Here is a 25182-nt window from a genome sequence, read left to right as displayed (position 1 = left end):
CAGGAATAATTACAAATTGACTTTCAGCCTTATCTCTGGATATTTTAGTTATTAAGGGTGGGAAGTTTAAACATTAACCTTATTACAATAATGTCAATCATCCTACTGGTGTGCAGGCATGCAACTGCTGGAATTCTTTGGATGGCAAAGTAGATAAACACAATAGTGGCATTATTGTTACAATTACAAGCAAGGCCTTTGGTTTTTCAGAACTGTGGTGAATATCTAGAACTTGTTTTCAACATCATAGCAGTGGCAGTTGCTCCAAGAGACTGGAGAAATTAAATTAGCAAAGGAGGCAAACTTACTGTAGGAATGCTGATATTCTAAGATATTCCAAGATACAAAGCATATCTTTTCCAGCCACTGATTTACAGGTTACAAACTGAAGGAGATGCTGAGTTCTAGGATGTTCATACAACCTGACGTTACTTTACTATGTAAGTGAAATACCTGAATTCAATGATCTCAGGAACCAGAGGGACAGTTCAGTGAATTTTCACCCCAATATTCTGCTGTTTTCAGTTTTTGAAGGCCCCTGTATTGTTCATAAACTGTTCCAGTACTATCTTTGTATGCTAAACATACAGCATGGACTAGCATCCCTGACACAGACTACAAATCTGTGTTACATTCTATTGCCTCAAAGCAAACACCTTACTTGAAGAGATGTGGAGAGAGATAAGCCATTAGATCTTTTAAAAAATATATTCTTCCATCTTAAAGCATAACTGAAAGGGAAGAGATTAAAAGCAGATAACAGGAAATTTACACTAAAATATCACTGGCTAACCAGCAAGCTTCAGCTGGCTTCCATGTGCCAATGTGACACATGCAAGACCCTCACAAGCAGAAAATACTCCAAGTTGTTCAGTAATAGAGTTTCCTAGTGCTTGGCATGATAAGGGACTTTCTTCTTTTAAGACCCAGGTTCTGGATTCAAAATTGAGAATTGCAATTTCACAAAAATTTAAAATGTCTAGAAACAAGTTTGAAACTGGAGTGATAAAGACAAAAATAAATCAGATAAATAAATGCACAACTAAACAAGCCTACTTGTAAATACTCTCTTTAGCTAATTATTTTGGAAGTCTGATTTTAAGGATCAGAATTTCTAGAGCCTCTGGTTAGTGTGAACAGTAGCCATCTTGATCTCTGAACAAAAATAAGAAGGATTTAGATGAATTCCCTGATTATTGGGAGCATTCAGCACATGCTAATAAGTTAATAGACTTCAGTGCATTGAAGATTGCCTTTAAAAATAACTGTATGAATTTTAAAATATTCTTAAAAAGAAAAAAAAGAAGAACAATATAGCAAATGTTTCCACCTAAGTAGGATATTATGCCCTCCTACACATGAAGTATTGACATACCCATAACTATTGCCACACGTGCAGGCACTCCTAAGCCATGGATCTGCCCTGGTTAGATTACTTTCAACAGGATTACTGCACTTACTGAGCCCCCTTAACCAAATGCTTTACGTCTTTGTTCATATGGTTTTAATATGGTTTTAACCAATTGCAAGGTTATTTATAAGTTTGCAACTCCCCAGTAGTTAGAGTTATGAAGCGTTCAGACTTAAGCATATCCAGTTGTGTGGTAACCCAACTACTGCTTTCATGCGGTTTCCAACTTTTTATTCATGCACAAAGGCATGATGCATGGCAGTATCTGAGAACTTTCTGATTAACTCTTTGTTTCAGCAGCTAATTCAGACAGTAAAATTACACATCAACTAAAAGGTAAAGATTTAAAAAAAGAAAAATAATCACACAAACTGTGGAATTCCACCTTAGACTGATGAGAAGTCATCAGTCCTTGAAAAACAAAGGGACAATCAATTAAATTAACAGCTGGTAAATGAAAAGCAAACAAAAGGAGTTACCAGTTTACACTCTGCATAATACGGCTGTAGAATTCACTAGAGGTCAGAAAGAGTCCAAAGCTTGGGTTGTCACTTGTTTTTAAAAGAGCTGGAGGATTTTATGACTGTTAATAACATTTGTAGTAACACATGCTAAGATAATCAAATCTCATGTTCCAGAGTGTAAGCTGTTCAACTGTCGGGGTCAAAGAGAAATTCCCTTGTTCTCTCTGCTGCTCCTTTCCCTCCTGACCAACATCCACAGATGATTAACTGGGAACCTTCTAGGGAGAGAAGTTAATTTTCTTTTATAACATCAGGTATTGCACACTAGATTTAAGGGAGAACTGGTAAATGGTACAGACCAAATCTATTTACCTTGTAATCAGAAAGAATGTGAATGCAACAATTTAAAAAAACACATTTTCTTTTAACTAAACACGTACACACGCATTTTTGAGAGACAGAAAAAAAATAAAACACAAATTACAATTGACATACACTTCTACTAGGAAATATCAGGACTGGGGTTTTTTTCTGTCCTGTAAAGTAACTAATGGAAGCAATTCAATAGCTACTCTTGGATCTTCAGAATGGTCGTTCACATTTCTAACACTTGAGTTACAAGAAGAAATGCATAAGGACATGGTAAAACAAAAGGGTTTTTTCCTAGAAGACTAAATACTACAGGGGAATAATAGTATACAAAGGTATACAAAAGGTATACAAAGTTTAATTTAGCAGCTGGTTCGACCTTGTCAGTTATGGCCTCACTTTCACCAAGTATTTAAAAATGGAGACACTGAAATGCCATAAAAGTGTACAGAAATACTTTTACCAAATTTAGACAATGCCACAATTCTGTATGTATATCTGCATGCTTTCCAAAACTTTTCTGTTTGTGACTAAATTTCATTAAAAGTATTGTCATGCATTATAATCAGCATAGAATTTAGAAGATCAGAGATCTGGTTACTAGCCTGAAAACTGTGAATCTCCTTTTCTCTTAATCATTTAGTAATATATTCCAGGCTCAAAACACAGCTTTAGCAAGAAGCCACAGCAGTATAACAACCAGCAAAACTATTCTAGGTTCAGCACAACAATTTTTTTGGAATGGAAAAAAAAAAGGCAGAAAAGAAGTCACCAATTTCAATTTCTTTGCGGTGTTCTGCAAACCTCAACAGCACAAAGCAAATTCAGCTGCCCTCCTCACAAAGTTGGGAAAAGAGAGGTTTTAAAAAATCCAGAACACACACACACAGACATACACACATGCCACTGGTCAAACATCTTGAGAAGCAAAATGATCTTTTTATGAACAATATGGAAATGTAAGCACATGCAAGCAGACACATACATATGTTTGATTTTAAACTTGTAAAAGCTAAGAGTAAGACAGGTGATGTTCTCATAGACACTTTCATTCCACCATTTCATCTGTGCCTTATGATAGGCACATGTGAGATACTGTGACATGATCAAACAATACTGGAAAAAAAACATGATAAAATTACCAAATAGCAATAAATACACTTTTCCTACTTTACATATGGGTAGTAGTTATAAAGGTTTAAAAGCATGTATTTCAAATACTCTATTTGCAAGTATTTTTACAATTAAAGAACTAAACTTCAGGGAAAGTCTGAATCTGAGTTTTGTGCATTTTATTACAGCAATCTTTGGACATGAATAGCGTTGTGTACTGTTAGTATGGATTCCGGTAGCTCCAGGGCTTTGGAAGTAGAGATATCTAATCCAGATACCCTGAATGAGTCACTGGGGGTACCGACCCCTTTTGTTTACCTCTATAAGCAATGCAGGCTTCTAGACACGGCTGTTCCATCCCATTTTCAGGAAGACACCTGAAGTAATTTAAATTGGTGATGCAAAAGACACTTGGGCTTAAATGTTCATATTCATGTTTAGAATTAGAAATGCAATCAAGGCAGTTAACAAAATCCCACCAAATGCTACTGTTTTCAGGTATATGCCCTGCCTTGTGCTGGATGTAAATATATAATTGCATACCATGCACATATGGATTAAGCAGGCCTTTTCTGTACTTATCAAGCTGGGTTTTTTTAATTTTGTAGCATTTTAAATATACTTTTCAAGGTTGCATTTTATGATTGCTGCTTATATATTACTCTGTTTGTACTGAGGCCTTTTTTGTTATGTTCAGCAAGAAAAGAAACATCACTGAAGAATGAGGATGGGTGACAATGGAACAATGATAACAACATCATTATGCACTGTTTTGCCTCTCGTACCCCCATCACTGCCATGTTTTTCTCTGATTATTTCAGACTCAGGAAAATGTGCTGCTTACTGTTTATGTCAGGAAGGCAAGATTACAATATCAAGTATGATGTACGTAATGCCTGTGATAATATAGATGTACCCCTCAACTATCTCCTGTCTTTAATCTTCATTCAACAGGAACAAAAAACCCCAAACAAAACAGTGAGTTGCAAATTCTTGCAGCCTCATACAGGTTTTAACCTTGTAAGGTGCTGAGTACTTTCACTTCAGTCCAACTGAAGCCTCAAGGACTTAACTCCAGGGGAATACTTATGTGCTTATATTAAGAATGGACTAATGCACTTCACTGAATCAGGGCCAAAGTGTGTAGTCCTCATATGTTTACACTGAATCTGAGAATAAAAGTTAAACAGCTGCATTCCAGGCTGAAAAACATGCTGTCTCCTTATTGGTTACTTCTTTTTCCCTTTCAGACAGATAGATTGAAGGCCTGGTATGAAGAATTATTCTTGTTTAGAAATAAAACAACAGAAAGCCAAGAACACAATTCTGTAAGGATCTATGCAAGCAGACAAGACCTTGCATTAATGACGTCCTAGCTGAAGGCAAAGGAACAACTCAGCTGAAATTGCTATATTTACTTACTTATCTTTCTAATACAATCAGAACTAAGTTGCTTAAAATTTATGTTTTAAAAATTTGTACTCAAGGAAAGAGCAGCCCAAGCTGGATTTATGAACACTATAAATTCATCAAAACAAACAAACAAAAAGCAATGGATAAAGTAGAATAAAGGTTCCACTTGCTACGCGTGACATGCAAATGCAGGCAAATACGTACTTCCTGGAAACTGGGAAAGATTTACATCTCTTGGAAGGAGTAACTCTTCCATGCAGGAAGTGTGAATCAAAATAATGCAATAGAGAGGGTACTTTAAAAGGGTAACTGAAGGCTTTGCATTTTTTTCATGCAGAATCCAGGAACCCTTACACCTGAAACCATCTTAAATGCAAAATGAATACCTACAGGCTGAAAAAATTATGTGGTTTTACTGCTGCAATATACAAAGACAAAACTGCTAGGCATCTATAGCTAATGCTACTGGCAAAAATCCATTCTCTAGCTTTTCATTTAAAGTAGGATGATTTTATAAACCTTGTTTTGTTTTTATCATGAAAAGCTTGTTTCAAATTTCCCACATAAGATACCCATTAAAGTACTCTTCAGCTCAATGCAACAATGGCAGTTTAGAAAATGCTTTTATACCTTAACAACCAATCTTGAATAGGAGTTTCAAAAGTAGTGGTTTCACCCACAGAGCATATAAGCCACTTATGTCCCACTTGAGACCTATTTTTGACCTCCTTTTCAGCATAAGCATAGACTGGGTGCTACTACATCTCTCTGCATTTAAAATTAACTTTTTCTCTCTTTTCCCCTACCCTCATTCATCTACTCTAGATGACATAGATGGAAAAGTTCATGTGATTCACTGAAGGAGCATTCCAGCACCTCATTATAGTGGAAGATTTTTGCTGCTCTGTGGACAAATACAATCTGTGAGTAAGAGGGAATTTACTGTCTCACCCCTTCCTTACTTCTTTGTATACTTGATAACTGTGGTCATATTTTCTAGCCATGTCTTACAGGAAAGAGAATAATAATGTCCTGAGAGAGCAATCAGTATTCTGGAGCTTTTTACTATTATACACATAGACTATTGTAATACCTGTCTCTGCACATTAGTAGTACCCAAATAATTTCTAAAAAGAGATTGGTAACAGTATCTCTAGGTGCAGAGAGGGGAAATTCTTATCTTCTGGTTCCCTAGAAAGTCAATGATTAAGCTGAGAACTGAACTCAGGACTTCTGAACATTAGGCCAGTCCACTGGCTGTTATGCCACACTGCCTCTGCCGTTAATCTGTTTGATGGATTCTTCAGTCATGGAACATTAAAGGCTCTGCTCTTGTCTAATGAATATGTTTAAAGAAAACAGTACAAACAAAAGCAAATGTAACACTTGAATTATCTGAGACGTACTGTTTTGATGTCACATTTGGATAAAGGATTTCCGACTGGAGACCTATATACACTTATACATACTGAAAAATATTTTAGCCAGTACCACTAGTTGGCATGCTGGTATCTATTTATGTCTGAAAAGGGAACATAATCAGTTTTAGTTGGTTAAGTACAATCTGAGCCAACTTTTACATTATGACCAAAAGCTTGGCAGTGCAGTAGCAGTGGCAAGTAGCAGAAAATTGCTTACAGCGTTATTTGCCAGATTACTTGAATGATTTACACTAGGTTTTCAAGAGAGTCTAAAGTATTAAAAACTTAAGATTTGGAAGGCCTTGGACTGTGGATTTTTGTTCCTAGTTGCAACAAGATGCACAGGAGAGGGTTATGATATAGTATTACTGACTAAACGAAGCATTTTTTAATATAAACCACCTGAAACATTTATAAGCAGTTCAGTTTGAACTGTTAAGATTTTTTTTTTTTAATTGAAGATTTGGAGAGCCGATTGATTTAGATTAAATGCTCAACCTTTCACATCTACTTGTTTAATATTCATGTTGACATTGTACTAAATACAGCCATACAGTTTGTATTCCAGATAAATTGATCTGACTACAAGCCTCACTCTTTAGTATGATTCTTACTCCAAGATAAATCAATATTTAATATCTCCTGCAACAGCCCCAGTAGATAATTTTAAACCTTTTCTACATCCCATTAAGTTACCTTTAAAAATTCTTTATACAAGGCTTCACAGATGACTTCTGAAAAACTGGTTTATGAAAAGCAGTCTGAAATTCATTAATTCAGATGGAAAGGGTTTTTTAATCTTGCTGCATTGTGCTGATCTCTAAATCCATCTCTGTTTAGCTAATTCTCCTGCTCAGCTAATTTGAAGAATAAATAAATACTTCCTGTAAATCTGTAACACAGACTTTAAACATAAAGAAAAATATCCTTCTACTGCTTGCTATATCAGACAAGATATCTCTAGGGTGTGGACTTCTGCAAAAACAGGCTGACCAAGTCTCTACCTGTCTCCCTGAGAGGATGGTTACTCTGCATCGTCAGGTACCAACCTCCACCCACATCAGCTCAGAGAAGCAGTGATAAGCAGCAGTATGGTGGGCTCAGGCATCAGTCGCATCCCAGCCTCCATTTTGAACATTCAAATCTACTCTCTGCTCCCTCCTCCCTCCCTGCCCTCCAATCTGGTAGAGTAGCTAGGAAGGAGGAAAAATATCTCTTCCCCCTCCCTCAAACCTCTCCTATGGCTAAGGGCCCCAGTGGGATAGAAGTCTTTGATATCAGAAGAATGCAAACAGCAAGGCTCAGGTTTGTTGTTTCTTAGGGTTTAGAAACAGAGACATAAGAGGAATTTCAAATTAATATATATTGGGAGAACTGAAAGAGAAGATGCCAAAAGGAAGAAAAGAACTATATACTCTGGAGCTATCTGGTTGTATAGCCACTGTTGAAGCTACAGACCTTCATATTCCTATCTGTGCTCTCCCTTACTCTTATTTCCTACTCTGTGTTACATTCAAAGTGCAGTTTCACAGACACTGTACGCAGCGTGAAGCTCTGTCCCATCCCTCACCCTCCAACCTACCGGTTCCCAACACAAACAGTCCACAATCCTTTAAATCTTCTGATTCAGTTATTTATGATGTCATGCTGAAAACTCAAACAGTGAAATGTTCCCATTTAATAACAGGGGAGGGGGGACTTTTTGTTTCAAAAGTCATGTTTTGCTGCTTTTACAGCAGAGTTGCTCAAATAGTTATGTTCTTGAGGGTGCAGTGAGCTGCAGCCGAGGTTGCTCAGAACCTCTTTGCACTGGAGGGGCAGTGTATGGAACCTAGATAGCTCTTCATCTCGGGAACTATACCTGCTTTAGTTTGATTCAAAGCACAGCCTAAAAGGGTCTGATCCTAAATGAGTTCTTTCACCACTAACAAAATAGAAATATTAAAGAAAAATAATAATGAGACTGATCAACTTATAATGCAGTTTTGCATTTTAGCTCTATTCCTTTGCTACCATCAAGCAATTAAAAATATGACAAACTGTATTTTGCTTATGGAAAATGTTCCATGTTTAGTTTAGTTGTGAATTCATATCCAAGTCAGATTTAGCAACAAGAATGCAGCTGTATAGAGAACCTACCCACTATGTGAAATAATATTAACTTTTCACCTTGTAAGATGTTAGGGGGAGTTCTACTGTGGAAATTGTGTGCTGTTCTATTAATTAGTTACGATGTGACACACAACAGCAGTATGAGGATCTTGTTTTCATGAGACACTAGAAGAGTCCCAGCAAAAGCACAGTGAGGGTAAGCAGCAGAGAAGAACAGCAGCAGGGAAAAAAGGAAAGGAGACCTGAGATAGCAGATCATTACAAACAATCCAAGAAAATTTCCCTCTCTCTCATGATAAAAGAATGATAAAGACTTCCACTACCTAAACCACGGTCTGCACCACATTCCTAATACTTCAGCAGTGGAATCTCAGAACAGTTCAAGGATGAATTGACAATATGGGTCCTGATTCAGACAGGCACATGTACTGAAATCCATCCTTAACATAGTAAATGCTTTACATTAGGAAAACTTAAATAAGGTCATGGACAGGAAAGTGGGTGCTTTTTTACCCTTTTAACTGGATTCTTTATGTTCTCATAACACACATTCCCAGGTAGCTACAGTAACATGGCATGGATGGAGATAAAGGGAAGTCACTTGATAAACCAAGCAAGTAGTACACTTTATCTCCTTCCCTTGTAACTCAAACATTCACTACAAATTTCCATAGTGCAGCTCATTACTTTTGCCTATCCATAGCAGTGAGTATACACTGATAAACTACAGACGGCTTTTGCACTGAATGGCGTGGAAATCCTACATAGCAGAGCGCGCTATTTAGTGCAGAGGACTGATAAGTATCCTGGTCTATATCATGTCAATCTATAACCATGAATATTAACTCAGCCTATTCCTTGCAAAGAAAGAGAAAAAATAAACCTTGGGTGAAAGAAGGCTGGAGAAAAACTTTGCAGGAAAAGATCTTCCTTGTATTTATAAGTTTTGTGTTGTTCTGAAAGGAAACAAAGAGTTGACATACACTTCATCAATGATACATTTGTTGTGATGTAGTGTGATTTTTAGTGTGATACTGAAGAATAAAACACAGGAGTCATGCAAAGGTCATGCAGGTAATCCCTTGATCATCAAGGGGAATCTCTTGGAAGGAAGAGAGGAATAAGTTTTTGCAATGTGCTGAACCCTTGACAGACCAGGAAGTTTTACAGTACGTGATGTGTCAGTGACTCACTTTGTGTACAGTTCTAATGCACATCCTCCCAGTGATGACTTCTATTTGTACTGGCATCCAGAAGAGAGCAAAGAGTATTCCTCTGCTTTAGAAATGGAAGGGAACCAGTGTGGAAAAGAAGGATGCACTAAGCAAGAATCTATAGGTACCTAAAAAGACAGTTCATCTGAATAGGAGCCATATAATGAAATTGTCACTTAGCAATTGAATTCAAGGATGCAAAAAAAATGGCAATGAGGTAAGGATGCATCCATTGCCTGGTATCTCAAGAAGCCTTTGGCAAGATAACAGTGAAAGCATGCACCCAGCTACTGATCAACACGGGTTTGACATTAAACCACAAGTGTCCACTTCTCTTACTGGCTGTTTAATAAATTGCTTTGGAACGGGTGAGGAGGAGATCTTTCCAAAACCTTGTCTCGGTGTTCTCCCTCAGTTAATGAATGTCAGCAAGTGGAAGAGAACAGAAACTTGATATGTTTTTCCAGCCTTTCTTAGAGAAGCACTTGCAACATGTTAGAGGCCACAGGCATAAAAGTGAAATACTGGGAAATTAATGTTGTCTGTAGATTTTCAGGATGTAAGCTGGGCAATTTCAGCTTGTGGGTTAGGCATACTTTAGGTTTTAAGTAGTGTTATAACAGCTTACTATGACTTGAACATTATTTTAGTACATGTAATCTGATGTTGAATATCATTTATTGCCCTGTTACACATTTCCAATTGAGATAGACCTGTTTATGGAGTTAGTATTATGTGACTACAGATGGACAAGCTATGTGCAGTGAACAATTTATCCAACAAATATAGTCTTTCTTATTTTTTCAAACTACCCCTGGAGGATGAGCAATTTCTATACATGTACGAATAACACGTCAGTGTTCTAACAATCAAACTTTTGAGTTATGTGTGAACTATGCACTTGAAATGCTTAACAGTTTGCTGCTTGTGATTTATGCTGTAGTTGGTCACCTAAGACAAATTATATTGTTTTCAGTGCCTGACTCAGTGATAAGTATTGCAACATTGCCTTAAATTACCTGAAAAAAGCAACTGGGAATTCTCTCAGCCAAAAGGCCTCCCAGATAGTTGAAAGCCTTTACTTCTATCTATCAACTCCTGCATCCATTAGCTTCAACACCACAGAAAAACTGAATTTTGCTCTGGCATACCTTTGGTAGGAAAAAGATGGCAGTGGAAAGGCATAGTGCAGCAAGGCCTGCAGGATCCCTAGATTAAATTCCTGCAGAGTTCACAGAGTTGCTGTAAAGATCTATAATTAGAATTGACACTGTATCAGGGGCTGGAAGAGTTCCTTGATACTGCATTCCTCATTTGGTCAGCATGGAGTTTGAAGTGGGTGCTGCATCAAAGCCTCCATTTCTTACAAACGGGGTGAGCAATTTGAGCATAAATAGCAAATGCCTAATTGTGCACAAATGTTCATATGCAAATGCACCCATGGAAATAAAAATCTGTTTGCATGAATATTTGTGAAAAGAAAACAAAAGAAGGAACAAGCATGGTCAAACTCCATTAATCAGACTTCAAACAAACATTTGCAAATACTGTTTTGCATTATTCGCTCAAGTTTTTTCCTGAGATAAGGGAAGACAATTTTACCTGCTAGCACGCTCACACTTTTGTTTGAAACAAAACAATTAAGTCAGCACAAAGTAGCATATAATCCCACAAACAGGCAGCTAAGTAAATATCCTTCAACAACAGGGAGTGTATTTCAATTTATCATACCTATTGATGCAGCCTAATGATACCTGAGAAACAGGAGACATTTTTAATTTTAGAAAGTAATGAAGTATCAGAGAAAGTAATCCCAGTTTATCCTTACTGTACTTAATCCACTGCAGTTAAGAGAATTATATTGGCAATGCATTTGGTGTTGTGAATTTACTTGGAGGAATACACAGAGCCTGGAAACAAACTGCAGTTAACTTTTGTGGATGTCTCTGCTTGTATCTAAGTGTGAAAAAAATATGCAAATGTATTCTGTAGTTCTCAGGACAACTGAAGAAGTGATATGATAGGATTGTGCAGCTGCCATTCTGACCCATAATTTAAATCAATGAATACATTCCTGTCCTAGCAAATTTATGTTTGAACAATAATTTTCAACGTATCCTTATTGTTTAGTGGAGAAGCACAATAAAAACAAGGAATATACTTCAGCATACATTTGCAAAGTCTCCTGAGTAGCCTGGGAGATGTATTGTATGTAAGGAGATACAATCATTATGCTGTTACAGTCATCACAAAGACACTAGCCTTTATGGCAGAACATCATCCTTTGGGAAAAATTGTCCTTGCTGGTTTGTGCAAATTTTTCAACATTCACTCTTGGGACCCATTTTAATCTAATTCTGTTCCTCTGGGATTTTCTGTTGCTCCAAGATTTAAGGGAGAAGACCAAAACAGAGCAAAGCTTTTATCCTTTTCATAGGTAACACTCCATGCGAGTGAAAAAGCACAGTATTTGTCATTTTTTCTTGAGCTGGAAAGACAATAAAAGAAAGGGGGCAAATCCCCTTTTTTATTATATTATCTTTATTAATGAAGTCTAAAACCTGCAGCTAAGCAACTCCTTCAAGTAGCCCTGACAACAGAAAAAAAAAAACCATAGTTGTGTTCAGTGACCATACAAGCATACTATTAAGCATAGGTAGTGGCAAAAACTGTAGTAGCCACTATTCAAATGCAAAAATAGCTATTAATACCAAAAAAGTGTGCTAGTTTCTTTCCTGAAAATAATATTTTATTGCCAAGTGCTCTTGTGACTGAACTGGGAGCATGAAAAATGTTAAATGTTCACCTAATATGGGAAGTTTCTTCCCTATATAGTGTATGTATATATGTAAACACTAGTATATATATGTGTATGTATTTATTAAAATAATAATGTTTCATATAGGTTCTTTAGGTGCATTTTCTTTTAATTTCTTACATATGTACATCATTATTGGACTGGTCAAACTTTTTTTTAATTTATGGTCCAATAAATTTTCCATGATTTCTACTTGAAAAGACTGTATATTTTTCATTTAATTAATTGATTTTGATAATTTAATCAACAGACAAATAATTTTGATTTTATTTTAACTGGCCTCTACATAATTTGAGGGACTAAGCATTTAACTGCACATCTAATATATTGGAACAGAAATGCACAAACTACCAACGTTTTCAAGCCAATTTTGGAAAGTAAGGCAATCGAGCAAAATGCTGAAAAACAAAGGTCTACACAGCAAATTCTCCCATAGGTGCAAAACTGGATCCATAGTAAGCTGGTGCCAAAACTAACTTATCTGTACATTTAGATCACCTACATATGCCAGAGACTATGCACTGTTTCTTTTTGTCATTTCACTGCCAGTTCCGCGGTTTCAGTGAAGGTGCATTTTTAATGTGTAAATTCCAAATACATTATCTGTATGTCTTCTACACAGAGCATAAACAGTAAAGCTGGAAAAAAATAATCAGTAGGTATACTGGTAGGCATGATTATGACTTTAGGTGTAAATAGTAGTATTTGAGCAATTAAAGGCTGAATCATATGTACAGACAGACAGTTAACATTTCATGAGCAGCTTTAATATTTCTATCTCTTGAGTTTGAGGAACAGACTTGACAAGATTTCATACCCACAGCCTTCTGCACCTGGTTCCCATTATAAACCTGGCCTTGATAATGGAGCTGTGTTCTTCTACAGAGGCTAATGTTAGCAATGGTATTTTCCTCCCATAACTCTTACAACCTGAGTACCAGTGTTATGTCTGTATTTGACCCCTCTGTGCATGTGCAGTTACAACTTCCATCACCTTCCTCACTAAAACACAGAGATCAGATAAAACATTTCTTTAAGTACAGGTACCATTTCTAAGCTGATTTTATTTCATGTGGTATTTATAAAAGCTAGTGATAAAGTAGAGGCTTCAGGGTTGTATTGAAAGTCAGATTTCTTTTTTTCCTTGTTTGTTTATAATGGAAAAATTTATCTTTAAAAGATACGGTTGGAGACTCAGGCTTTTTTTTTTTTTTTTTTTTTTTTCCAAAAATGCTCTACTTTGAGCTTGAATTCAAACTACATTTTAAAGTTCTACTTGTAAAGATAAATTCACTGCAACACTTCTCTGTGTCTGAGAGATATTAAAATTGTTCATCTATTTAAAGATGCATCCGATTCCCGATCAGACCTTACAACAGAAAGAAAAAAAGAAAGAAAAAAATTTAAAAAGACAATGCTCGCTGTGCCCCATTGTTATCCTTTAAATACACTGATTTAGAAAACCAATGCAAGCACATATGACAAAGACATTAATACAAAAGCAAAAATCATCAACACCTTGAACTTCTTGAAAAAATACCAGGGAATTCCCTGGAGTGATATGCCACCTAGGAAATCCAGTCATAACACACACAATGCACCCTGCAAAAATGTTGCTTGGACTCATTACTTTTTCCCACCCGTTCACTGTTATAAATTTATACTGATTTCATGATTTATCTTATGCTGTCATGCAATTTCAAATATTGGAAACAACAGCATAAATAAACAGAATTTCTCCAGCTACAAAAATAAATGTTTGAAGTCCAGCATGTTTTCCAGTTCTAATAAAAGGGGGCAGTATTACATCAGCTGAAATTCTGAATTGTCCAAATTATCGTAAGAAGTGCTGGAGAAGGATACAAAACTGCTGAATTTCACTGAAAATAGACTGTTACTGTATATGAAGTCACAAATCTGCTTGTCTGCCTTGGGGTAAAATTTTCAGAGCTAGTTCAGTGGGACTCAGGCTCGCTCCTGCACTGCACCTACTTTAGAAATTTTTTTACTTGAGTCACTATTTTTCTTTCAAAATTATTAAGGAAATATTAGTTGATATAAAATGAAGGCACATTTTTTATATAGCAAAAGACTAAAAAATAATGCCTAAAAAGGAAATTGCAAAATTATTGCAGTTTCAAAAAAATTTGGAACAATTTTTTTTTTTTTTTTTTAAGTAAAGGTTTTTTAGACTAAAATACTGCTGCTCAGTATTGTATAATTTTAGGAATTTAACTTTGAACACTCAAAATAATAAAAAAAAACCCCATTGCTTACATATGCTATGTATAGCCACAAGCAGATTACTAAATTGGCCAAATTCACATCTGTTTTGTAAGAATTATGTGGACTGCTGGGATCTGTATTTGAAACTTTTCCGTATTCTGAGGCATTTAATTTAGAAAAGTCATTTATCTGTTATGAAATGATGGAATTGTAAAGAGGTTGTCTCTGTGCAATGTGTCCTTCTACGTCTCAGAAACTCCCCAAGGAAAGGTTTGTCAACTGAGCAGAATGACATATTCAGGAAAAACAGATTCCCAGTTGCAGTGTCTCTTTGTGGAAATCAGATCCTTCATTAGACAGATGGAATACACTCCCACTGAGTTGAATAAATTGTCTATATTCCTGCAAGAAAGTGAGACCACACTAACAGTTCTTTAAGTATATCAGTGCCTTGTTTCTCTCTATACAGTTCCAGAATTTCTATTATAGAATATAAATATATATATTTAAACTTAAATTAAATTATATCTAAGTGTAAGCTGTATGGGGCAAGACCTTCCTTAAGATGCAGTGAGAACAGAACTTGGTACAACGGCTATCAAGACAATGCCATGATAAAAGCAATAACTGTGCAAAACTAGTCATTTGCTGCTGTTACTGCTATCCATTTTTTGGCCTATTTATGAGGTATTTGCCCTTTAATTACAAGTAGAACTAAGATTTAACCAAGGAAATAAGGATTCAATTGAAAATGCAAGTGATTCAAATGAACAGTTTCTGTTACGTCCCCCTGCAGATCGAAATATAAGCACTGACCTCTTATTTACTAGTTATTAATGTTCTTCTATAAGAAACTAAAGGAAAAAAGGAAATACAAGGAGCTTTTTCTAAAAGATAAAAGGAGAATAAATCTGTCCTGCAAATCTAAATCACTTATTCATAAAGGTTTATAAAAATCCACAAGGCCCTTATGACCAATTTATTCATGTTCTAAGTTTAAGGCTGGTCATCACTACTTTCGGTAAAAGGAGAAAAGCTAAGGATGTACTGAAAAAGTATTTTCTTAACTATGTGCCTCTTTTTTTTTTAAACTGAGCTGAGAAACGTCTAATAACAAGGTGCTTCTCTTGGTGATTGTCTGAGAAATATTCTGCACTTGCAGAAAAGACAGTGTGACTCCTACCTCTGCAGTTGTTCTGTCTGTAATACTGAACGTACGGAGAGAAAAAAGCTGGTAAAAACCTGTTGGCAACATAATCCAGTACTGCCCGCGTTCAGGAGAGAGCGATACAACGATGGAGTCACTGCAGGGCTGTAGGCAGCCAAAAGGAGATTATGCATGACTAGTAACTTTTCCTACAAAGACTTCCTGAAGTGTTTTTATCAGGCAAAGTTTGTACGCATGTGCAGGAGCTTCAAACAAATGATGAAGCGTAACAGCTCCAGAGGAGTTGTTACACTCTGTTGTGTCAATAATCCACATATTTAACAGTCCCTAAATACAGCAGACCGTAACACCTCCAAAGGGGTCGTTATGGCTTATCAAGTCAAACCCAAGTGCCTAAATATGGATTTGATCAATGGACTGTAACATCTCCAAGGGTAAATAATATATGTTTTTAAGAATGTACACATTTTGCATACAAACTGTGTTCTATATTAGGATAAATGATGTGGATTCAACTTGTAAAACTTCGATTTAGAAATAAGAAAGGAATAAAAGGCTCATTATAAGAGGTGCTAAAGTACCCAAATTCCCAGGAAGTAGGCAATGACTCATGTAATTTATTTTGGGGTCTAATTCTGATTTCCTACTGCAAATACACACTTGCCTGAAAATCTACAAAAGAGTGGGAATGGAATATAAACATAAAACTGTTATATTAAATTCTGCTTTCACTTATATCTCAATGAATATGCTTCATGGGTAAGTAAATGGGAAGGTGGGGGTATATCCTTGAGTCTAGCACATATATTGTGATTATTAATTGGTTTTATGTTCTATCTTGACTTCATATATTTTTCTCCCATGAAATTAACACATTTCTGCCTATATTCCTTCTACAAAGATTTCCTGAACTGTTTTTGTCAATGTTTTCATGCTTTATGCACAAAAAAGATAGGATCTGGTCCTTTTAAAAAATGATGTCAGTTATCTTATAAATTATATAGCATTTTCAGGTTCATTTAAAGCCTTAAATGAAAGCAAGTCTTCTAGGCAATCATGCTAGTTTGAAATATTAAAATAAATATAAGTAGCTCTAGCAATGCAAATTTGGTTTAAGGCCTCTTTTTTGTTGAAGGTAAACATGGCTTGACTGGAAAAAAGTCATATCCTCTAAACAAAGCCAGTTTGCGTATGATTTTACTTTTGCTTGTATCAGATGGAAAGAGCTCCGTAGCCCATATTCTGATTTTCCTAATTCTCTCCCCTTCTCCACTGTTTCTGTTCACTCTGTGAAACCACTGCCTCGGTTACTTCTTTCTTTTCCTCAGACTACACCTGATCAGCACCAGGTGGAGTAGAAAAAAAATCAACACTGCTACAATGACTTTTTTGCCTTGTGTGCTCTCCACTGGTTTTGGCTCAGATAGAGATAATTTTAGTTCACATGGTGCTGATTTTTGGATTTGTGACCAAAACAGTGCTGATAACACAGATCCCTGTGTTATTTCTGTTTTAGCTGATGGAAAGCAGTGAATGAATTCCTTGCTTTGCTTGTGCACACAGCTTTTGCTTTATCCATTTAACTGTCTCAACCCATGAATTTTCTCACTTTTACCCTTCTGATTCTCTCCCCTATCCCACTGGAGGGGAGTGAGCGAGTGGCTGCGTGTTGCTTACCTCCCTACCCTAACCCACAACAATACACAAACTGAAATTACTCCGTAATCGTAGCTGTCCACAGAATGGTGTAATCTCAGAAGTACAGCCTAACCTTAACGCCTTAGCAAATGACAAAGTTGGTCTGTGCCAGAGGGCTGCATGTTTTTGTTTTGGCCTTTCTGATGAGTGAATCTCTATGAGCATTTTTAAAGCTTTGTAGGCGATTTTTTTGAACAGCAGAATACAAACAGAGGCAATTTTCAATTCTGTGTCTCTAACCAAATACAAAGCTGTGATTTAAATGACACGTTTTCAAAAAGGCCTAAGCCCAGGCTTTGAAGCTATGTACATAATTTTGTAAGTCCAATCATTTGCACAACAAACTATTACCAGCTATCTGAACTTGAAGACCAGTAACTGACCAGCACTCAATAGCTTTTTTTTTAAACCAGCTGCAGGCAATTAATTTGTCATCCTTTTCTGGTGCCGGCTTCTAGCTACTCATTTATAGAAGTCTAATTACCTGAAGCCAATTTCTGAAAATTTGGTCCTGAAAACACAGGGTCCCGATTCTTCAAAAGAAACCAATCCAAAATTGCAGCTATGTTATCAAAGCTTCACTGGGATTATGACAGAAAGTATACACAATCTTCTTGGCATACAATTATTTCAAAATTATATTTTTCCAAGTGAAGTGATCTGTCATTCCTCTTCCCCCCATTTTGATCATCCTGCCCATCATTTTTAGGATTAAAAGAAATATATCATAATGTAAAAATTGAAAGGTAGAGGGTAAAGGGGGAAAGAAGAGTATTCTAGAATTCTGTTTGTGCAAAGGACGCTTCTGGTTTTAATGTATTTTATACTTGCTATAAAATATAAATACATTCCCTTAGTATTAATGACTGACTTAATTCTTTTACTTTCTTTAGGATAGAGAGTAGAGATATATTATCATTTAAAATGCCTGATTTATATCCCATTCTTTTGAAAACCCTGCCTTTTCTTGCATCTACAGAGCAAGGTTAACAGACTAGCATACAAAAGGTAAAACCAGTACATATTACAGCTTTTTCCTGCCTTAGTGTTTCACCTATAGTACATGCTACAATAAATAAACCCAGCAGGATTACATAAGAGCATTGAGAGATTTAACAACAGATTTCCTTGCTGCTGTTTTATTCTTAGGTTTTAAAAGTTGCAAGTGCAACCCTGAAAAGTCTCCCCATAAAAGACGGCATTTGAGAATTATGTTTATATTTGTTAAAATGTTCCAGTTGACTCTGCTACATTTGCAAGTAAAAAACAGGTTTTTTCCTCTGACTGCCTGATCTATAACCTCAATCTGGAAGCTGTACCTCAATCTGTGTATTGCTAGTAACCAGCATGAAAAAGAAATTCTAGATTATTCACTGAAATATTTACTGACTCTGCTTTAAAAGGTGAAAGATGAAATAGAAACTTGTTGTATCGAACACAAGACATAAACATGGTACTGAAAATTCTCAGGGAGCAGACCTGATAAGTAAGTGGATGCCAATTTTATACTTATTTTTCAAAGTCAAATCAAATGTTAAGAATTCTTTTAATAGCCCTCATACTGTATTAGATATTTTTAAATGTCAAGCCAGTGAAACAAATAAAATATATTTTTAAATAAGCATAATTTTATAAACTCTTAATACTGATGATAGGTGTGACATTTATTTTATCTTTATAACTTGGGCTTTAGTACCCTACCTCTTAGTTAAGACAAACACTGACTTTAAAATTCAAGTGTTGTCTGAATGTGGCCTGCTTGATCCATTATTAATTTCTATATTTTTTCATATTATCAATCTGTATTAAATGGGTTTTTCAATGCTGACATTTAAACTAACACTGTTAGAAATAAATATTTATTAGCCTCTGAACTTGATTTGTAAAAGCATTGTTAGTCCTGTGTGGCACCAGTTTAACGAATCTTTTTAGTAGACACTGAGCCTTTCTCTTGTTCTGAGTACTGTAAAGAACCTATCAAGCAAATATATAAAATGTAGATTAAAAGGTATGTATGAAACTTTGATAGTTCTGTTTACAACATTTCTTTGCCTCTTGGTGCCTTGCTACAATCCACTTACTCACCAAGTATTCCCTTGTGGGTTGTGAAAAGAACACAGGATCATCAAATTCACATTTTAAGATACAGTTAGTATTCTGCTGAGTCTTATAATCAACCTGGACTAAAAATTCCTGTTAGCCTTTGGAGTAGAATATAATCTTACCTCTCTCCCCCAAGCTAGAAAGAATCTACCCTCTAATAGACAGATATATCACAGCATTTTCATTAATGAATTATAGGCATCGAAAGCTACCTGATTTAATTTTTTTTTCAGCAAATAGTCTGAAACACTAGTTGCTTTATAGGCTAATGAATGTGTCAGTTTTCTTTTCATTCATCACTAAATTGCATCATAACTGTTCCTATTTCCCAATGCCACAGTGATTACTGGGATATTTTTCCCCTTCTAGTTGACTGGAATATGTATTGTGGTATATAACTGGTTTTGTGTCAGTGCTGAAAAATAACTCGTGTGCAGTATTTTTTGCAGCATAAGTCACCTCTAGGGAAGCTAACAGAGAAGGATTCTTCATCAAAAGGGCTGCCTTATAGCTCAGGCAATTACCTGACTCAGTGTTCACTGGCTCTGTTATACACACAGAGACCTGCTCTTGGAGCAGATCTTGTAGACTTTGGAAAGGCCGAAGAGCAGGACAACACACGTACAAAGAATTTTCCAAGAGAATTCTTTGTCCTCTGAGTGGTCCTTAAAGTGTGTGCGATAGAAGCCCTTCCTCGCCTTTCAGATATGATCCTAGCTTGCTATTTTGTAAACCCAGTGATGTCCTGCTCAGTCTAATGCTCGTCATGTTCTCTCACCACTTTCTATTATTTACTGTTTTACTGTAGTGCCCCATTTCATTTTAGTGTTTGGAAACTATCGCCAAGATTCAACAAAGAATTCTGATCTCTTAATTTCCCATTGAAACCAAGAACCAAAAGCTCTGTTTTGAGCCTAAATACTTTGCTGTACCTGAGTCACAGACTCAAGCACACTCAGTTACATTCAATAGCAGTAATACTTGACCATGTTAGTACATAACTGGCCTTTTTGCTGTATTTATCAGCCCAATCATTCTCAAAAGCACAATTCAAAATCTAGTGACCACAAACAATTGTAGCTTCAATCAACTCACTTTCCAAGTTATGTGCATGCTTACAGCTTAATCACGTGAGTGCACAGGTCTGGTTTTTTTGAATACTGTCATGTAAACGTACAGAAGTTTGTAGCACAGCACCGTGAAGTGACAAAGTGTATTTAACGTGAAATCAGAGATGGCTAAAAGCTCTGAAAAGAAATTTTCAGGGAAAAGAATGAATGACAGCCTGTGTGGCAATGGGAGACATTACCTTTTCATTCCTGCAGTTGTTTAGACTCATGTTATTCATGGAAGGCAATTTTCCATCGACACCATGCGGCTGCTGTTGCTGCTGCTGCTCCCTTTGGATCTGCTCTCTCATTTTTCGAGCCTCCTGAATGGCTTTCATTACTGTGTCCTGGTCCCCAAATAGGGCAGGTGAATTAAGACTGGAAAGGATATCTATAAACAGAGAACACACTTTATTTAGCTAATTATTCAAATTACAAACCAGGGTAAGCACTCGGTTCTCTTGCTGTTAGAGCTGCACCCAACTAACATCTGCAAAGGTGGAGGAGCTTGCTCCTACCTTGTTTGCTGATTTTTGGCAATGATTCCCCGGCTTCTTTTATATTTAAGGATTGAGAGGAAAAGTTTTTATGACTTTACATGAAAAATGTTTATACCTTAGGTGTATCTTCTCTAGCTGTTTGTCTGGAATGGTCTATGACTTCAAACTCATATGCCACCTTCTAATGTTAGATAGTACACTGATAGATGGAAATAAATTGACAGGTAGAATATCTAGCTAGATGCAGAAAGTACCTTTCAGAGATCATGATGTTCCCAAGTGTTTTGAGAATGGAACAAATCACAATTTTTATATATTTAATGTATGTATGTAACATATCTGTTCATTATTCACAAGTGTTTCTATATATTTTACAAGTACACTTGAGCTCCAGATTGTGAATAAGTGGTCTGTAGTAAGTATTTAGCCACTGCTAAAATTTACTATTTGAACTTTAGGGCTGATCATTTACATTTTGCAGCTCTTGATTCTGTTTCTTGACTGGTTAAGGTAGTCTTCATACATAGTTTTCAGATAAATTTTGTTTCATTACTTAATAAGCTTTATTTCTTAATTAAAGAATCTCGAACATAGGTCAAAAATTCCCTATTTGCAATCACAGGTATTAACAAAATCTTGACAGATGGGTGAACAAACACTAAAAACATGAACAAATAATAAAATAAAATGGCTGGACTGAAGCCTTTCTGTCCATTAAAAAAACAAACAAACAAACAAAAGACTGTATTCAGCATATGGTCTTGGTAAAATGAACTTAATACCCAGAATGCAGAGGGTTAGATTTCTTTTAGAATGCTGTTCTGGGTAAAACTAACGGTATATTTGGTCTAAATAGCAGAAAACCACATTTGGAATTACATTCTTGCCTCGATTCTGGTTCACTGTAAACCATTGAGATATAGAACGTTCCCTGACCTTGGTTCACCAAAAACTTGTTTAAGGTATGTTACACTCTTGCATTGCATGTACACCAATCACATGAGCCATTATGTGCATATGTCTAGCATCTAGTCAGGCTCTCAATGCATGCAAAGATATTTTTTTGTTTATTTAATCCAGAGGTCAAAATTCAAAAGTTACCTTTGCATGTATATACCCAATGTATGTCACAGAATCACAGGATGGTGGGGGTTGGAAGGGACCTCAGGAGATCATCTAGTCCAACTCCCCTGCCGAAGCAGGGTTGCCTATAGCACATATATGTTCCCTACGCCAGGCTGCACAGGAAAGTGTCCAGGTGGGTTTTGAACATCTCCAGAGATGGAGATTCCACAACCTCTCTGGGCAGCCTATTCCAGTGCTGCGTCACCCATGTCTTTGGGGAAGATATTAATACAAACCTTTACACCTTTTATATATGCATTTCTATTTACTGATGTGTATATACTTTTATGTATGCATATTTCTTACATTATATGTTTATTTGCTGTATTTCTTGTAGATGCATACCACCGCTGCATCATTTTGGTTACTCTTGTACAACCTTAGCATTCAAGAGTTCTTTGAATATCTTTCCTGCTTTTTTTTTTTCCATTTTAAACAGAAATGCAAGCCCAAGTATCTCCTTAATTCAGAAATAAGTGTGCTCAAGCTTAAGATTTCACATAGAAAGCTTGCCAGTTTTCTGCTTTGCCCAGGACAGATTAGTTACCTAAAGAGGATCCTCTTCCCAGAGATCCACCGAGCGGGCTGGGGATGCCACTCTTGTTCGTCGCTGTCACTGGGCTGCTTTTACTCGCTGGGAAGAGGTTCTGTGTTGGAGATGTTGGAGATTTGACAGGTTCAGCTGTTTTGGGTCGGGCTGAAAGATTCAGTGGCTGGGCTGCTTCATCCTGCAAGAGTTTAATGTAAATAATTATTAGGAAAAGACAAATGAACACATCATTTTGCAAGCAGCTTTACTTTACACCTCGAAGACAATACCACATTCTCCAACAATAATAACAAAAGAAGCTAATTATCTGCCTCCTTTAAGATTCAACGAAAGGAAACCTCATTAATTTCTCTGTGTTATGCTTCTATTTACATTGACTATGTGGCTGGATTGTTCTTTTTGCCAAATTAAAATTTGAATTAGATCACATTACAGCTTAATTTCCTAATGCGTTAGCAGAGATCTAAATTAACCTAGGGCATTTACAAAGAATTATTTAAAATTTCCAGCAGCTCAGTAATGCTTTTGCCTTGGTTCTATTTGAAAAGTTCCTGGCACTATAAAAATAAGTTATGTAGCTTATTTTTAAATGCATTAGAAACTGAGGAATCAGAAGGACTTCTATGAAAGAATCATTTGAAAACCCTGACAGTTCTTTGGCCCACATTTAATGCTGCTGCTAACTTCTACATTCCGTGAATCTTATTTTGAGTGCCTGTTTTGTTTAGTAAAATAATCTATGCTGTTCCCCCATAACAGAAGATAACAATTTCACTGAATTTTATTTTCTACTATTTAATTTTGTATATTTTACACTATCTTATTATTTAAATGTGCCATGTATTTTTCACAGATTTATGGAAAATCAGTAATTCTTTTCACATAAATGCTACTCTGCTTCTTGTTTGATACTTCTGCAATTAATTTTATATTCTGTAGTTATTTCTGCTGCCTTCAATATTTAGTGAATCTTTATGTTTGTCTACATAAAGACAAGGAATATTTTTTAAGGACATGTAAATCTAGTATCAGCACTTTTATATCTTTTAATACTTTTCATATGCAATTACGGAAGAAATTCTCTCTGACATATATCCTGTTTCAGTGCTATAGGAGAATAAGTCCATCTAAGAAATACCTTAACTTTTGGAAGAAGACTCAATTAATTAATTTCTTTGATCAGGATAGATATTCACAATGTAACCTTCTTCCCATTCTTTGAGCTTGTTCCTTTTGCCTAACATGTTAAGCAAGACAGAGTATTTGGAAAATTGTGAAACACCGATTTTCTGTAATTAAAGAGCCCAGTAAGACAGATCTCTCATTTAAAATATGCCCAAAGCAGAATTATGCTGGAATATGAGAGAATATTGTCCATATTTTAAAACACTGCACTGATCACTTCAAAGCTTAGAAATATATGTCAGAATACAGTAATATACTACATTATTTCATCTTTTCCATTCTCCTTACTGTCATGCAGTGATTTAGCAAAGTACATCTGATCATACACAAAGCATTAAACAGGAAAATGTAACAAACAGGTATTTATAATGCCATAATATCTCCAGTATTATACTGTTTTCATAAACTGCATGACATTTTTATTCTTCCTGACCTTGCAGTGTGCACAAATGTCCACACCTGTTCAGAGTCCAAAGTGAAAGCAGAAACACAATGGTATAAGGGACATAGTCCATTCTTGTGCCTTGTGGCCACATTTACATGAAAGCTGTTTCCTTGCACAGATACAAGTGGCTTAAATAAATTTCTGTGAGAGTTCAGAGTCCCTTTCAGACTATGAAGTTCACCAGACTAGGTACTGAGCATGTACACAAATGAATCTGCGCTACCATGTTCAATTTCTACATAATTTTCTGCCTAGTGCTGATACTATCATGTGAAAAAAACCTCTAAACACTGCCAAAACCTGTTTGTTTGTACTTCGTGGAAAGCATTCGCATTTCTGCGAGGCAACTCAAAAGCTGGAAAATGTTCTGGTCACTGACTTGAAAAAAAAAAAAAAACAACTATCATTACTTTTTAAAAGATCTGACTCCTGTAAAAGAATTCCATTAGTTCTATAAATAATGCATGTAGTATATACAAACTGCTTAAAACCAGAGAAAATATAGAGGATTTGTTAAGCAATACACGACCATCAAAACTGTCAAGTCTTATAAAGGTAAAAATTCACAAAGACAGCATATAGGTACTAGTTTAGTAAAGTGTTCTTATACTAATAATTAATTTCTTTATTAGCCATTGTTCTTTGTCCACACTAAGCACTTGCAGTTTATCTTTAATAATTTCAATGCAATAGTGTGCTTAATAAAAATAAGAATGAAAAGGCTTCTTTTTTATTAAC

At 35.9% G+C, this 25182-nt stretch overlaps 1 protein-coding gene across 2 annotated transcripts in view; it reads right to left on the bottom strand.

Moving 5' to 3' along the window:
- Window positions 1-25182, bottom strand: part of SOX6 (SRY-box transcription factor 6) — a 220119-nt gene that overhangs the window by 33897 nt on the left and 161040 nt on the right. For both annotated transcript variants that reach the window (XM_029085874.1, XM_010171617.1), the window contains exons 9-10: window positions 22812-22992; window positions 20840-21030 (exon numbers count right to left, since the gene is read on the bottom strand). In XM_029085874.1, coding sequence (XP_028941707.1) covers window positions 20840-21030; window positions 22812-22992 — 372 coding nt within the window. The remainder of the gene's footprint in view (window positions 1-20839; window positions 21031-22811; window positions 22993-25182) is intronic.

This window comes from Antrostomus carolinensis, unplaced genomic scaffold (genome assembly GCF_000700745.2).
Source record: "Antrostomus carolinensis isolate BGI_N321 unplaced genomic scaffold, ASM70074v2 scaffold5577, whole genome shotgun sequence".
Classification (NCBI taxonomy): domain Eukaryota; kingdom Metazoa; phylum Chordata; class Aves; order Caprimulgiformes; family Caprimulgidae; genus Antrostomus; species Antrostomus carolinensis.
The sequence above is the reverse complement of the archived record's forward strand: the minus strand, read 5'-3'. Positions and strand labels throughout refer to the sequence as shown.